At 36.8% G+C, this 16,063-nt stretch overlaps 1 protein-coding gene across 1 annotated transcript in view; it reads right to left on the minus strand.

The window, feature by feature from the left end:
• Positions 1 to 2,119: 2,119 nt before the first annotated feature.
• Positions 2,120 to 16,063, minus strand: part of SPAG1 (sperm associated antigen 1) — a gene marked incomplete at both ends in the record, with an annotated part of 43,904 nt that continues 29,960 nt past the window's right edge. The window contains 6 exons of the mRNA XM_084230528.1: positions 2,120 to 2,251; positions 2,337 to 2,708; positions 3,758 to 3,916; positions 9,154 to 9,280; positions 11,166 to 11,298; positions 14,011 to 14,177. Of these exons, the coding sequence (XP_084086654.1) occupies positions 2,120 to 2,251; positions 2,337 to 2,708; positions 3,758 to 3,916; positions 9,154 to 9,280; positions 11,166 to 11,298; positions 14,011 to 14,177 (1,090 nt within the window). The remainder of the gene's footprint in view (positions 2,252 to 2,336; positions 2,709 to 3,757; positions 3,917 to 9,153; positions 9,281 to 11,165; positions 11,299 to 14,010; positions 14,178 to 16,063) is intronic.

The raw sequence follows: 16,063 nt of genomic DNA on the forward strand, positions 1-16,063 counted from the left end.
GTTCTCTACCTGTATTTCAAAATTCCTGTCTCCTAAGTCACTTATTTTGTCTTCTAGCTACTCTATTACAAATGCTCTATTCATCTCATTAAATTTTTTAGCTCCAGAATTTGGGTTTCCTAATAATTTCTTTTTGGTAAAAGTTCATTTTGTTCATGTGTTTTCATTCCTATTATCATTGAATTGAATTTTCTTGTAGCTCATTGCGCATAAAACAGCTATTCTGGATTCTTTATCAACTCTATCACTGGATTTCATTGCTTTGAGCTCTGCTGTTGGACAGTTACCTATCCAACAGCATTAGGAACAGCCTAGTCTCAATTTTTTTTATGTTCTTTATATTTCTGCATTGCCTCCTTAAGCCTTTACTTGTCTTCACATTGGGTATGGATAGTTGATGTTGCTGTATCAGGTTTTCTTTCAGCTTTTGAATGTAGGTAGACTTGTTCCACACTTCTCGCTTCCTCTTGTGGCAGAATTCTTAACCTTTTACATCTTTTCTTGTTCTTACAACTCACCATGCTGGCTGCTGGGAGTCTGGTTTTCCAAAAGGTGGTGCTGAAGCTTCAGTTTGTGATTTCTTCCTTGTCCACAGACACGGTCCTTTTTATATCTCTAATATCAAGTTACTCTAAATTTCACATTGCTGTGTGTGTGTGGTGAAAACTGTGTCTATTTCTATAAATTCCATATACAGGATGCAATTGAAATATACTCCATTATTTGCCTTTACAAAAAATTTAATAACATTAAGAACAGTTTCCTTTAAGATTACAGTTGAAATACTTTTTAAAGAAAAATGGCAGTTTTACCCACAATAAAAAGGCAACATTTGCCCACAATAATTTTTAATATTCTATAATTATAAAAAAATAGGTAAAATATGGAAATGAAAGTGATAGTCATCTTTTCACTTCTGAAGAATAAGAAAATGCTCCAGAAAGAGAGAAAAGACTTAAAGCTAGAGGAATAAATGGCAGTAAATTGAATAGAAACATGAAAGTTTTATTCTAAGAAATGCCTTTAGCCCAGTTAAAGCAGATTTCAATGTAAGGTTCTTCACTTTCCCTTTTACATTAAGGGAGTGTATATGGCCACGCTTAAAGGAAGAAATAGAAAAGGGAAAGGGCCTGGGGAAAATGGGGCGGGGGGAGGTTGTGACGATTTTTTTTTTAAAGATTTATACAAGAACCGGGGCACAGGCCAGATGTGCAGGAGGGTGAGAGGAGACAGCGGAGAACAGAACAAGCAGACTGATGAAATACACTGCTGAGGGGAGCAGTGGGCAAGACAGGAGAGGTCTGTCACGCCATGTGGATATCTCCACAGCTGGTGGGGATCAAACCAGCACTGCAGAGGCTGCGGACAGCTTCATAGCCCTGTGCTCAACCGCCTGCGCCAGCAGGGAGGACTGACAATTCTAATGCAGGTTTAGGTTGCTTTTATATATTTAAGCAATATATAAGGAAAAGTAGTTTTTAAGATTTATTAAAAGGTGGTAGAAATTTTTTGGCAATGTTTGTTCTTATGATTAGGAAATGTTTCCATCTTTTTAAAAAAAGTTTCTCATAAAGCTCTCAATTCATAATTACATTTATTTAATAATGCTTTCATATCACTTCATATTATAAACTTAAGGGTTACATTTCACTTAAACTGTAATCCACAGTAGTATAAAATGAGATTTAGATATGTCTTAGCAGGAAATAAAAGTGATATAATAACACTTAATGATTTTCACTTTTAAAAATGAATTTTAAAGAAATATATTCCTATTAAACATAAGAGCACACTTTCATAACCCAAAGAAATTTACTTAACTCAAATATTTAACAAGTGAGTGATTAAAAGAAAATGTATACTATAAATTAAAATGCATTTTAACAAGTTTCAAATATGCTTATTATTAAATATAAATGGATGTAGGTTCTGGTACATAAGAAAATATTTACAACTAATAAAAGGCAGATTATAGAATATACATGTTCTATGTATAAAAATAAGTAAAATATTTTATAGTCTAAACCAAGGTATCTTTTCTTAGTGAGATTTTACCCATGCAACATTATCACAATACCATCTTATTACCATTACTGGAACATACATGCATGGAAGAAATCTAGCAATAATACTGGCTTCTTAAGGCCTGTACATCTTCTAAAGTAAAATGTTGGTTTGGTGATTCTGAGAGGTCATCAAATAGCTGTTCAATTTGCTCCTTTTGGCTCTTACTCAGTAGTGTCAACATCATCTGAAAAAGGATAACATTTTTATTAGTATAAAATTTAACAGAAACCCTGAAAAACCAATCACTATTAAGATATTTTGCTACATACCTTAAACCTCTCTGCTTTACTTAGATGTAAAAGATGCTCATACACCAATGAGGGATCATTATCCATAAGATTACTTTTCAGAGCCTGAATGAGGAGGAGCAATGTATCCCCTTCAAGCTTGTTACTCAACAGCACTGGTAAATCTTTTGGTTCAATGACGGTTAAAAGGTGTGCACAGGCTTCTTTATCTTTCCTACTACTGATAGCATTTATAACCTGACCAAATTCATAAGCATTGTTAGGCTTAGCAATCAGTAGTTTTTCATAGTATTTATTTGGCCCATTGCTTGGGTTCCCCTTCTCACAAGCAAAAGAGTCATTGGAGACCTCCTGTAAGGTTCTATGAGATTCCTCTTTGTGGTCTTCATTCACCTTCATGAGGAAAAAATTACACAATGACATAAATAGCAGTCACCACATACATCCCAAGTTATACTTCAAAATGGGAAGGAACTGAAAAAGACTATTTTAGTCAAATTCTAAATGAAAAGTGTACAATTGTATTATATAATCTTTTTTTAAGAAGGAAGGTCTTAAGGCATAAAAGTATTTTTTTTAATTTAAACATTGGGAAAGCCATTTTTACACTTTTCCATGAAAAAGCTGTTGTATAAAAAATACCTATGGCAACGTCTCATGTTTTTCATGATAAATTTTATATTTACTTATTTTCCCTCACATTTAACAGAGAAGTGACCTTTCAATTCTCTTAAAATAGTTTTCATCTTCCCTTTTTGGGAAAGGGGAGGGGTACTACCTAGCTTCTTTCACATCATACTCTCAGATTCTGTAAGAACCTTGTATGGGATAATAGCATTTATGAATCACAGGAATTTATGAGCTGACATTCGTCACTAAAGGCAAAGCAGAAAGCTTCTACACAAGACAATGGTTATCTGAAATCAAAGGTTGGTTTGACTGAGGTAGTCTCAAATCTCTGATAAAGCTTGGCTTGTTTGTCAGAGTGCTAAAAAAAAGTCTGAGTCATTCTGTAAAACTTGTATAAATTATGGCTTGCAAGATCACTGAAACAATCAGTTCTGTCAGGTTTCTCCAGGTCTACCTCAAAGCAAATCTCAGTGTACATAAGCTGGCAGAGCCGCCTGGAGTGGAAGCAGTACAAACCACCTGTCAGATTGGGGAGGGACAAAGAACTTAAGTAATGCAGATCCCAGTACAGCCCATGGACCCAAGATAGGAAATACAATGACTAATTCTCATTGCAGACGAAAAGAAAATTTTTATTACTAGTTAAATTTCTTTTCAATGACCGTATTATTTTTATAGGAAAAGTTTTTTGAAAATTTTAAGGAAAAATTTTTTGAAAATTTATAAAACAGTAAGAATACAACTTTAGAATAAAATATGAGCATAAAATCCAAAAAGAAAAAGCACTTTCAAAGATAGTCAAATACAAATACCTCTTGAATCTCAATTTTCCTTCTCTCCTTTTCTTTGCCGCATGATGTGTTATCAATATTAAGGAATCTGGTTACCTCTTTCAGTTCCATCTTTGCCTCAGCAATATTTGAGTCTAGCAGGAGAACTTTATTGAGATCGTTTAAACTTTTCTGGTAATTCTGAAATTAGAAAGAGAAAATAATTTTCATAAATTGAAGAAGGGGCATGACTTACCTGAGAGAGATGAAGTGAGTTGTGCCAGTAGGTTACCATTAGTATCATTGTCATAAAATTTGGCCAAATAAGGTAAGTCTGGGCTTAAAATGTTATAACTGATAATACAAACTATTGGGTTGTCAGAAAGGTCATGACATATTTTCTCTTTGAAAACCAGAAAAAATGCATCATGACTTTTCCAACAACCCAATACTAGTAGTAGTAGTGGTAGTAGTATGTTACAAAACACAGTTGGAACCTTCTATAAGTACTACTGTTATAGGGCAGCCCCGATATTGAACGGGTTGCCTGGTTGCCTCACCTGCGCACTTAAAAGGACTTATTAATACTCCACTACAGGCATACACAAAAGGTTAATAAAAGGTTTATTTACCAGGGAAAAGGAAATAAGGAAAATGTACAACTCAGGGAGAAAATAGGGAAATAAAGTCTTTAATGCGTCCTACTCGATCCGCCGACTTGGAAACCCAGAAAGCACTCTCCGAGCTGGCCGGACGCTGCGAGCTGGCAGAGTCTCAAAATGGGGGTCCCCTCCAAAGCCCACGTGTCTGGCTTTATACCAACCTGGCTGCTTAACCCCACCCTCAGGTCCCAGCCACCTTCCCATTGGTGGTGATGGGATTTGGAGTTCCCAGTGTCTTTGGCTTTGGCCTGGGGTGGGGGTGGAGCCCACAAAGCCTGTATGGAATTAGCTTTAGGACATCCTTTCCCCGTCTAACAATACTACTAAAGAGATGGCACAGAATCTGGTATTAGAAGTTCAATTCTCTATCACCACAACCTTCACAATCCCTAACACTTGTGGAAACATTTGTTGTCTGCTGACTTACGAATAAATTAAAGAATAACATTCTCGGATTAGAGAATCAGTACTATCATTAGCAGTGAAACTGGAATATGATCCTACTTAACCTTTCTGAGCTTCAGTTTTTTCATCTTTAAAACAAGAATAGCCAAAGTTGCTCTAGTTTTTAGGTTATATCAAGAAATAAATTAATATGAGTGATTTAAAAAGTCTATAAAGGGCTATAAAAAGCTGGTTGTTACCATAATATTCTTGCTTTGTAAAACCCTTCAGATTTTGTATATTTTTCAAGTAAACTAGAGTCAACATTTACTCTTCTGTGAAGATTCAGACAATACATTAAAGAAACTTAGGGGAAAAAAAAGGAATCTAAGACACAGGGGAATGGTTGCAGAGAGATGCCACAAAATCACAGTCTACTGTGACAGGTTATATTATAGATCCACAGGACTAGACCTATATTTTGATTAAACCAAAATGAATTTTATGAGGTGACAAAGAATTCCAGTGATGTTTAACCTCTCTAAGTATGTTTGACATATCAATAACAGCATGCACTAGAGGCAGAGGCACAGATGAGGAGCTACTGGTTATGTCACATTCCGGGGAGAGTTGTAATGCCACAACCCTTCCCCCACCCCCTGCAACACACTGAACACAAGTGATGTGTCTTCGGGGATAACTTTAAATATGCTCTAATATTTATTTTTAAAAAGGTAAATTATGTACTATTAGTAAAAATCTCCACATACTACTATATCACAAAAGCACAGCTGGAACCATCTACCAAAAAAACACAAATGACAGGCCTCCCAGGTGGCGCAGGCGGTTGAGCACTGCACTGTGAAGCTGTCCGCAGCCTCTACAGCGTGGGTTCAATCCTGGCCGGCCAGCGAAAATCCCACATGGCACAGCAGACCTCTCCTGTCTCTCCCGCTGCTCCCCTCAGCAATGTATTACTTCAGTCTACCTGTTCTGTTCCCCACTCTTATCTCCGGTGAATCCTCTCACCATCCTGCGCATCTGGCCTGTATGCCGGTTCTTGTATAAAAATAAATAAATCTTTTAAAAAACACACACACACACAAATGACATTGTATGTGCTAGGCAGGGAACCACCTGTGAGAAGGAAAGGAGTTGGGGCAACAGGGCAAGTGGAGGGAGTACTAATAACTCCCACCATTTTGGTGGGTAATAACTACCCAGCATTTTGCAAGTATTATCTTACTCTCACAATAGCCCTATACATACTTTTATTGTTCCTATTTAAAGATGAGGAAACCGAGGCACAGAGATTATTTGGGGGATGATAAGGGCAGCAGTGAACATAAGGTGGATGCTAATACAGTTGTGGAACTTAAGTGAAAGGTATGAAAAACAGATTTGTGAGTTAGTCTTGGAAATGGAGACCAATACCACATGGAAGGATTCAGCATAACTTTTTTCATTCATTTAATAAAGGATGCCTAAAATCAATCTGTCTGGTTGGAGGAGATGTAAGAAAACAGGAAATATATTTCAGTGTGTGTTAAAAGAGACGTAATTGTGATGAGAAGGCAGGAGGACTGCAAGAAGGGCGGGAACAGCATCAAGCGGGGAGGGAAGAGAAGAGGAGAGGGCCAGTCTGCCTGTTCCCAGAGCACTCAGGCAAGTTAATTTACTTGATGTGTGGCCACTGTATACATTCAGGTCCTAGGAGCTGAAAACAGCTGAGGAGAAAGAACCACCATGACCCCAAATTCCTTATAGTAGCTTACGTCTTATGAGGGGAGACAAATATTAGGCAAACAAGTATGGATTGTCATCAATGCAATTATAAGAAAACCAAGATCTAGAGGAGCCTGATCTCATAATGAACAATCATTTGGTAGTCTCTACTGACTTTTATATTTTAGTAAAGGAGAAAAATTTTAAGTAAAGCCATTGTAAACTGGGAACTGTCCATATATTCCATATGATTGTATATATGTTAATATGAAAAAAGCAAAACTAATCAATAGTGAGAGAATTTAGATGAGTGGCTGCCTGGGAGCAGAGTATAAAGATAAAGATTACATACAACATTGTGGAGAATTAGAAATGTTTATCTTAACTGGAGTAGTAACCACATGGAGATTATATTATTCAAAAGTCAATGACAAAATTAAGGAAACAATCCCATTTACAATTTCATCAAAAAAAGTAAAAGAGGGCCTCCCCGGTGGCATGGCAGTTGAGTGCTGGGCTGCAAAGCTGCCCACAGCCTCTGTAGCGCTGGTTTGATCCCTGGCCACCCGCGAGAGTCCCAATGGTGCGCAGACCTCTCCTGCCGCGCCCGCTGCTCCCCTCAGCAGTGTATTTCGTCAGTCTGCCTGTTCTGTTCCCCACTCTGGCTCTGGTGAATTCTCTCACCCTCCTGTGCTTCTGACTGTACCCAGTGCTTGTATATATAAACAAATCTTTAAAAAAAAAAAAAAAAAGAGTAAAAGAATTAAATTTAACTAACGAAGTGAAAGATCTGTATACTGAAAACAGTATGACGATGATGAAAAAAACTAAAGACACCCAAGAAAATAGAAAAATATTCCATGCTCATGGTTAAATGCTGTTAAAATGCCCACATTACCCAAGGCAATTTACAGATTTCACTTCGATCTCTATCAAAATTACAATGACATTGTTCATAAAAATAGAACAATCCTAAAATCTGTATGGAACCACAAAAAAACCCCAAAGCAATCGATCTTTATAAAGATTTTGACATATAAAGGTATAGGCATTATATTTCTTTGTATATTTTGGTATACAAAGGTATAGGCATTAGATTTTCTGACATCGAACAGTATTACAAAGCTATAGTAATAGAAACAGTAAGATTTTGGCATAAAAACAGACAGAGATCAATGGAACAGAACAGAGTCCAGAAAACACATGCACATAAATGGTCAATAAATTTGTGACAAGGGAGCTTGCAAAAGAATGACACTTGACCACTGTCTTACACCATACATAAAAATTAATTCAAAATTGTGAATCTAGGACCTAAAACCATAAAATTCCTAGAAGACATTAGGCAGTAAATTACTTGATATAAGTCTTGAATTTGGTACCTAAACACTAACTTGAAAAGATACCTGCATGTTTATCACATCATTATTTACAAATAGCCAACATATTGATAAGACATAGGTGTCCAGTAATGAATGGATTAAAAGAAATCCACACACTGTTATTCACCCATAAAGAAGGAAATCCTGTCATTTGTGACAATATGGATGGATTTTGAAGGCATTTTGTAAGTATGTCAGACAGAAAAATCAAATATTTTGCATATATTTAGAATTTTTAAAAAACAAAGCTCAGATACAGTGAACAGATTGGTGGCTGCCACAGGTGAAGGGTTGGATGGGCAAAACTGGTAAAGGTGGTCAAAAGAAGTAACTTCCAGTTTTAAAATAAGTAAGTCATGAGGGCGTAAGGTCCAGTAGTAACTATGTATTTGAAAGTTGCTAAGAGTATATAGGCTTATAATTCCTCATTACAAGAAAAAAAATACTGGTGATGGATGTTAACTAGACATTGTGGTGATCATTTTGCAATATAAACATGGAATCATGTCATATACCTGAAACTACCATGTCAATTATATCAATTTTTAAAAGTCTGAGAATAGGAGAAAGCCCTGCATGCTTATGAAGTGTGAATTTCATTGTATTAGCCCTTGGTGAAATTGATTTTTAGAAATTACCATTTCAGGAAATGCCATTTCCCAGTATGTCCTGATTTTCCCTTGTGATGTTATTTTCTACAAACATGAACATTCAAGTTTTCCATGCAGAAGAATCAAAACAAAGTGTAATTATACAATTATACACTCCTGTCATGAAAAGTGACATGGTTTCTTAGAGAAGAACACCATTCTACAGTCTCACACTGACCACCAGCCAGTCAAAGGCCCAGATCACTGTGAGGTTTGCAACTTCTGAAATGTCTCTACCAACTTCTACTGGGTGACCCACCTGCCATTCTGATGTCGTCCTCCTACTCCACAGATAACCCCAGCCCTTTGCCGGAGGAATCCAGTGGCATAGCTCGTGACTATTACATAATTCAGTAACAAACCTTCCTGTCCCTGAAAGTGGACCTAGTATAACAACATTCCTCAGATAATTAAGAAATAAACTCTAATTTTTGAGCTGGGAGGAATGTTAGAAATTATCAAGCTCCACGCTATAGTTAAGGGAAATTTGAGGCCTTTTCCAAGGTTTCAGGACTGGGGTTAAATCCCAGAATAATCTCACTCCTGTTCCATGATCCCAAGACTTACGTTCATAAAACCCACATGATGTGGGTTTCAGAGCCAAAACTGATAAATAAAAATGAAGATTCCCTCACCTTGAGTCCTTTGTGAGCCAGAGCTCGCCTATAGCAAGCTTTCACATTCCCGTCATCTATCTGAAGGGCCTGATCACAGTCCTGCTTTGCCTCTTCAAACTGGCACAGCTTCAAGTAACAGAGAGCTCTGTTGTAACATAATGGAACTCAGTATTATAACATTTTACTCCAATTATGACATTTTCTTGCAATATATATAATCATGGCACTGGGAACAAAACAAAACAAGACAAAACACAGTTCCAGCCCTCAAGGAAGATGTGGTCTGGAGGAAGACAATTAAAACAAGCAAACATAATAAAGTCTGTATCAGATGCTCTGGGAGCACACCCGCTGAGGATCTCATCAGATCTGGGAGGGCTAAAGGGAGGGGAGGAATAATCAGGTAAGACTTTCTAGAAGTGGCATTTAAATTGATGCTTAGAGTACAAATGATTATTGAATGCAACGGTACTGGGCTGAGAGTTAAGAGGTAGGGAGGGGAGAGTAGAGGGTGAGGGCACAGCACATGCAAAGGTATTAAGGTGAGAGAAAACATGGTGAACTCAAGGAACTGAGAAAAAAATGCCTCATGGTTAGGTTAGAAGAAGAGGCAGGTCATATCATAAAGGGTTTTGTGTCATGAATCAAGGAGGTTGAGTTATATCCTGAGCTGAAGAAAAGTCCACTGAAGGGTTTTTAAATAGAGGCTGACCTTTTAACCATGTTTTAGAAAGATCATTCTTGCTGCCACCTGGGAATGGAAACAGAGGGAACAAGACATGCAGGGCACTATGCAAGGTGTTGCAGACATGAGGAAGAGAAGGTGGTAGCTCAGAGCAGGGAGTGTTGTTGAGGGGGAAGAGGAATTTAGGAGGTAGGACATCTGATTTGCTGGCAGGAGATGACAGCCCATCAGGAGTGCAGAGGGAGGAGAGTGCTCAGGTCCAGAGCTCAGAGATAGAGGTTTGGGGCATGGTAAATGGAGTTAGGGATAGGATGAAACGGTCCAGAAACTGCATAATGCAAAAAAAGGATCTACACTTTCAGAACCCTAAGAATACCAAAGGGAGAAGTCACTTCCAGGGAAAACCGAGTGGCTATTAATGACCAATATGGCAAAAGTTGAACAGAGCATACAAATATTTATTGAATATAAAGACAAAATTTTTGCAAACTAGTATAGTATAGAAAAAACACATACAAAAATAAGGGAGTAAGAGGTTAAATTTAAAAGGATTCATGTGAAATAGCTAGGAGAAATTTGTGCTGAGTCCTGACTCTTTAGGAATAATCCTTTATTCTCCCTTATCACCCCAGACACTAGTCTCTAAAAATCTCCAAATTGTCAAATATAAGTATCTTTATCATAATGTGGCCAAAAAAAAAAAAAAAAAGACACCTAGGCAGCATTCTAGAACAATTTGCCCATTCCTACTGGATACTAAAAGATGCTGACACGCTGAACACTTCAAGAGAAAAAAAAAGACATTGCTTCTTAAGCCATCAGTTTGAAAGACAATAGATTCCTGCAGCCACCACGCTGGGTAAAGCTCAGGCCACACAACCAAAAAGTGCCAGATCACAAACAATGATGTAAACGAATGTTACCTCAGTTAAAAAAAAAAGAAAAATGTGGAAAATTAAAATTCTATATCCACTAAATAGCAATTGCCTATTTCCCTTTTCCCAGCCCCTGGCAACCACCCTTCTACTTTCTGTGTCAATGAATGTGGCTATTCTAGGCACTTCATATAAATGGAATCTTGAAGTGAAAAACACGAGCATCCCAGTCAAGGTGGTGACAGCAGCGGCCTACAGGAACCCCGAAGACCAGAGATGACATCAGCCCTCTCACCCCTTTTCTCCCCACCTTGTTTTAAATCTCTCCAAGAACTTCTATGGCTTCACCTCTTTGGAAAACATTCAGTTAGGACAATTTGCTATGTAAGCCATGGGAAAAAACTCTGACAATTAATGCATCTATAGCTTTTATCAAAAATATTAACATAAGAAAGTTACAAAGAACTTGCCTGTTTGTGTAAATGGCACATTCCTTATTGTTAATCTTTAAGCATTCACTGTATTTACTAAGGGCACCTTTATAGTTTCTGTCCTTTACACATTGATTTCCTTCTTCCTTAAGGGTTTTAAACCGTTTTTCATCTATGGGACCCCAGAAGAAGAAAAAAAAAAAGGTAGAAGTAGTCATATAAATAAACATCTCTATAAAATTTTAAGTACATCTGGAAAATTACAAATTAACTTGAACACACAGCATGCAGAGCTAAAAATCTAGCCCTAGAACACTGTACACAAATTAAAAAGATAAATTGGCTATCAATAAAAAAAGGCTATACAATTATGATGCAATTGTTTTCAAATTAGAAAGTAAAATAACAGGAATGATAGTGATCCATACTGGCATGTGTTTTTTTCTCTGCTAGAGACACAAATATCTACAAGTGTTTGGTTCAATAACTATTTAATTAACAAACAGCCTCTTTCAAGCTCAGAAAAGACATTGGCCCAGCACCCCAAACTTCCTAGGAAAAACCACACCTCCTTCACTCTCTGTTCCAGTGGTTTAAGACAAATTGAACCCCACAGTTGTCCCATTTTGAAGATAATGCTTCTTTTCTTAGTCAGTACATTAAATTCCCTTGACCCCAATAGTCTACGATTGGTGGAGAATGGGTCTATAGGAGTCAATAACTACAATAAGATTTCTGTAGCCGCACGTGGAAAAATAATTCTTGCTCTTTCCCACATGATTTGAGGATGAAAGATTTTTGCCATCCTGTGATAGAAAGAGAGAGCCTGTCTGAGAATGGAGGCAACAGAGCAAGAAAGAGGCACCGAGATGGAGATCTGAGAAAGAATCAAGAACCCCTGAGGCCTGATCCACATGTCCCTGCAGCTACTCTTAGCATGAACTTTCCCAAAATAGGTACAAAAAAAAGTACCTCTTTGCTTAAGTCATAAAAGGCTGGGTTTTCTATTATATGTAATCAAACATGACCATTACCGTTACCTATTATCTTAAAGTGATTATGGTTTACTCCCGGCTCAGGATCCACTTCTCTCTTCCTAAGGGTACCTCAGTATTCATTCATCTATTGCCCATCTCCTGTTCAGTTTATTCAGGGAAAGCTGTCCCCTCTGATCTGAAACCCAGGCCTAAGCCAATCGGGGGCATGGCATTTCTTCATCCTAGGGACTCACTCAGAAATGGGTCCCTGACTCCACTTGAGCTGAGAGATTAACAAGATAAAAAAGTTAGGGCTTTAGGGCAACATATTTCCTCAACCTTAAATTAATGCCACCAAAAGAAACAGTGTTTTTCTCCCTCTGGACACTGATAAGCACAGATATGGAGGCTAAACTGCTAGTGCCATTGTTTCTAGCCAGAGTGTGCACCTGATGAGCAGTTCCTGATTTTAGAGCCCAAAATGGGCCCTTTCAGTGACACAAGCTAAAAGCTTTCTTTATGGTTTAAATCAACAGATTTTCTATTACTTGTAACAGGAAAGATATAACAGTGTTACATCTTCTAACACACATAAAATATCAAAATTTAAAGTTTTAAACATATGTATTAGCTTTACCCTATGGAGAAACTTTAGTAAGAAATAAAAGTCCATAACTTAAAATTTAAAAATATATCCTTAAATTCTTACAATCTATAAATCTTCTGATAGATATACTCAATTTATCGTATAAGCATAGAAGGTAAACAATCATCTTATTCATTCCTCTGGACCAATAGCATGAAATAGTTAATTTTTCCTATTTTACTTCACAGTAAATTTTTGCCCAATGTTTCATGTTTCAAAAATCTTGCACATGGGGCCAAATGACACTCCCCATGACTCATGGTATATAAAACCTAAAATAGATTATTACAGAGGATTTTTTTCCTAAGTTTGCTGAAAAATTTTCCCCAATGTCTTTAAGCCTTTGGTATCCAGTCTCACTAATAATTAGCAAACCAATACAACAGAATGAGCTCATTATATGTATGTTATGATTTGCCATCACATACCTAAAATGAATTAGTACATGCATTTTGTTAATGAAGATATCCTTTATTGAGCAAATGCTTGATGCTAGGCTTCATTAAAAATAGAATCTAGAAAAATGGAGATCTTCATGATTTTTCTAGGACTGCTAAATCATCTAAAAGCCTTGGCAGACGTCTGTTCCTGCCTGTTCTTTTTAGGTGAGGAAGAGGATGGGACATCACAGCTCAGGACCCTCAGGGAATCTGTAAGACCAAGCTCAACCTGGGGACACACATGAAGTTTACAAGCAGGCAGAGGAAATAGGGCCTTAGCTGGCTTTAAAGCAGAAAGCAAGACTGAAGGAAAACTTAATAAATGTGTGAAGTTATGAGGTAGGCACTATGGGAATGCAGTGTCTTAACTAGGATATAATAGGCCGGAGGAAATACCTGGTAGATTTATCTGCTACAGAGTTTATTTTGTCTGACTATCTTAAGCATATCTGTCTTATTATTTTAGCTTCACCACATATACAGTGTAGTAGAGCGCTGTATGCTATTTAATTCTTTTTGTTACGCCACCATCAACATTTGTCATGTTACAGTAAGTTCTCTCAGTCAGCATGCACTATTTTATATGCAGATATCCATTTATTCCCAACAACTGCCTAAGATGGTTTTTCATTTTTCCCCCTTTCACATATACTAGGACACTGAAGGTGTGAAGCAACTTCTTAAGAGTCCGTAATTAGAATAGGGACGCAACTTAAACCCAGGTGTGATGCCAGAATTCATGCCCTCATCCTGCTTTACCATGAAAATATACACAGAGTTCAAGATAACCCTCAGAAGAAATGAGCGCAGGCTTCCCTCACCTGCAAGACTGGGTTGGTGATGACTGCAGGAATCTCCCACCTGGTCTGGGGACATCTCTGCTGCAGGCTGCCAACATCGCACTTGCACAGAACTGGGCACAGTAGGAATGGCTGACAGTTTCTCCCGCCAGGTTGGTCCATCCAAGTCCATTAAAATTCTTGTTATTCTAAAAAGAACATAAGTTTTCTCTCTTACTCATAAAATTTGCTTTTTTATTACCGAAGTTCTTCTCAAGGGTAAGATACTCTGCATCTGTGTACATCCCTGTAGAAAACATAATCTTGAGCCATTTTTTGTCACATAAACTGTCTTCAAAAGGACTTTTAAAAGTTGCCATAAACAATGTAACTTTAGATTCTTTTTGTGTCAAAAGAACAGGCTTAGGCATTTCTATTTTAAGAACTTTTCAAGTGTTTAGATTAATTTTTGAAAAAGTGAAATGTAACACTAAAATTTAGGAGGCCTAGAAGAAATGTCCCCCATAACATTTCTGTAATTACTGCAATGATAATATATTACCCTTGAGAATAATCAGAAGTACTTTAGAATTTTTAATGCCCAGAAATGTACATTGTTGCATCTTCAGTACACAGAAATAATTGTCCTTCAAAAAAAAAAAAAGACTCCTATGCCTAAATTCTATGCTAAAACAGGTATATAGCACAGGATGCTAAAACTGACGAGCGTTAGCTGTCATGTGGACTACTGCTTTTTCTTAAATGTTTATATGCAGCTAAGATACTATTTTTTTCATTTCTAACATTCCCCACTTATTTTGTTTTCATCTTAATAAAGATGAAAGAATAGGAGATTGGATTCTGCTCTGAGAGCCCCTCTATTAATGACATTTGCTCGTGACCATCAGAAAACTCAGATTAACATCCTCAATTACCATTCTCATCATTTTAAACACACAAAATGACAAACGTAGATTTAAAAACAAAACTGAACTATGTCTTTGAGATGAATCTTATTTTTAAAAGGTGTACCCAAGACTGAGAAGATCTATTAATTATTAGTAAAATGCATCCAAGTTAGTTAAATTGTAATTTGTAAGTGAAAAAAATTATATTTCTATAGACGAATATATAATAACATACTTTCCCTACAGTTTCTGAAACTGAAATTTCAATAGCAATCTTTGGTTTCGATAACCAAGTCTTACATATTTGATACAGAAAAATTTGAAAATTGGTATGCTACAACCCATTACTGCAGAAGAAAAAGAAGTTTTAGAGAATAGAATTTTCAAGCAAAACTTGTATTACCAGCAGAGAGGAAGGAAGAAGCAGCTGAAAAGAGATGATGTGTTGCCAGGGAGTAAATAAGTATATGCAGGGAAATGTAATATATAAGATTCCTGGAGAGGAAGAGAGGAATATGGTTAATGGAAGACAAAAAATAAACAGATGTTTAAATTAAAAAAAAATAAAACAACAACAACAAGCAGCTGTTGCTTAGAAGGGAAAGCAAGCATAAATATGGGATTCATACAAAGGAATAGTGAAATTTTTAAATGAGTATTTTGTAGAAAATAGATACGGCAAAAGCAAAGTCTCATTTTACAAAATATCAGTAAGAGGCATTTAATTTCAAAAGTGAAAAGTCTTAAAAATTTGTATAAAAGTATGTTTTGGAGTATATGTAAAAAAAATACAAAAGCTAAACATAGAATTAACATAAGATCCAGCAATTGCACGCCAAGGTATACAACAAAAGGAACTGACACCAGGTTTACATACAAAAACCTGCAGGCGTATGTTCACAGCAGCACTATTCACAATAGCCAGAAAGTGTTAATAACTCAAATGTCCATCAGCTGACTAACAGCTAAACAAAATGTGATGTAGCTGTACAAGGGAGTATTAGTCAGCCATAAAAAGATATAAAGTACTCACGCTATCGTACACCATGGATGAGCTCTGAAAACGTTATGCTAAGTAAAAGAAGCCAAATACAAAAGGTACATAGTGTGCGATTCCACTTACATGAACTATCGACAACAGTTAAATCCAGAAACAGGAACAAATTAGAACTTGCCAGGGGTTGGGA

This window comes from Talpa europaea, assembly GCF_964194135.1.
Source record: "Talpa europaea genome assembly, chromosome: 3".
Classification (NCBI taxonomy): domain Eukaryota; kingdom Metazoa; phylum Chordata; class Mammalia; order Eulipotyphla; family Talpidae; genus Talpa; species Talpa europaea.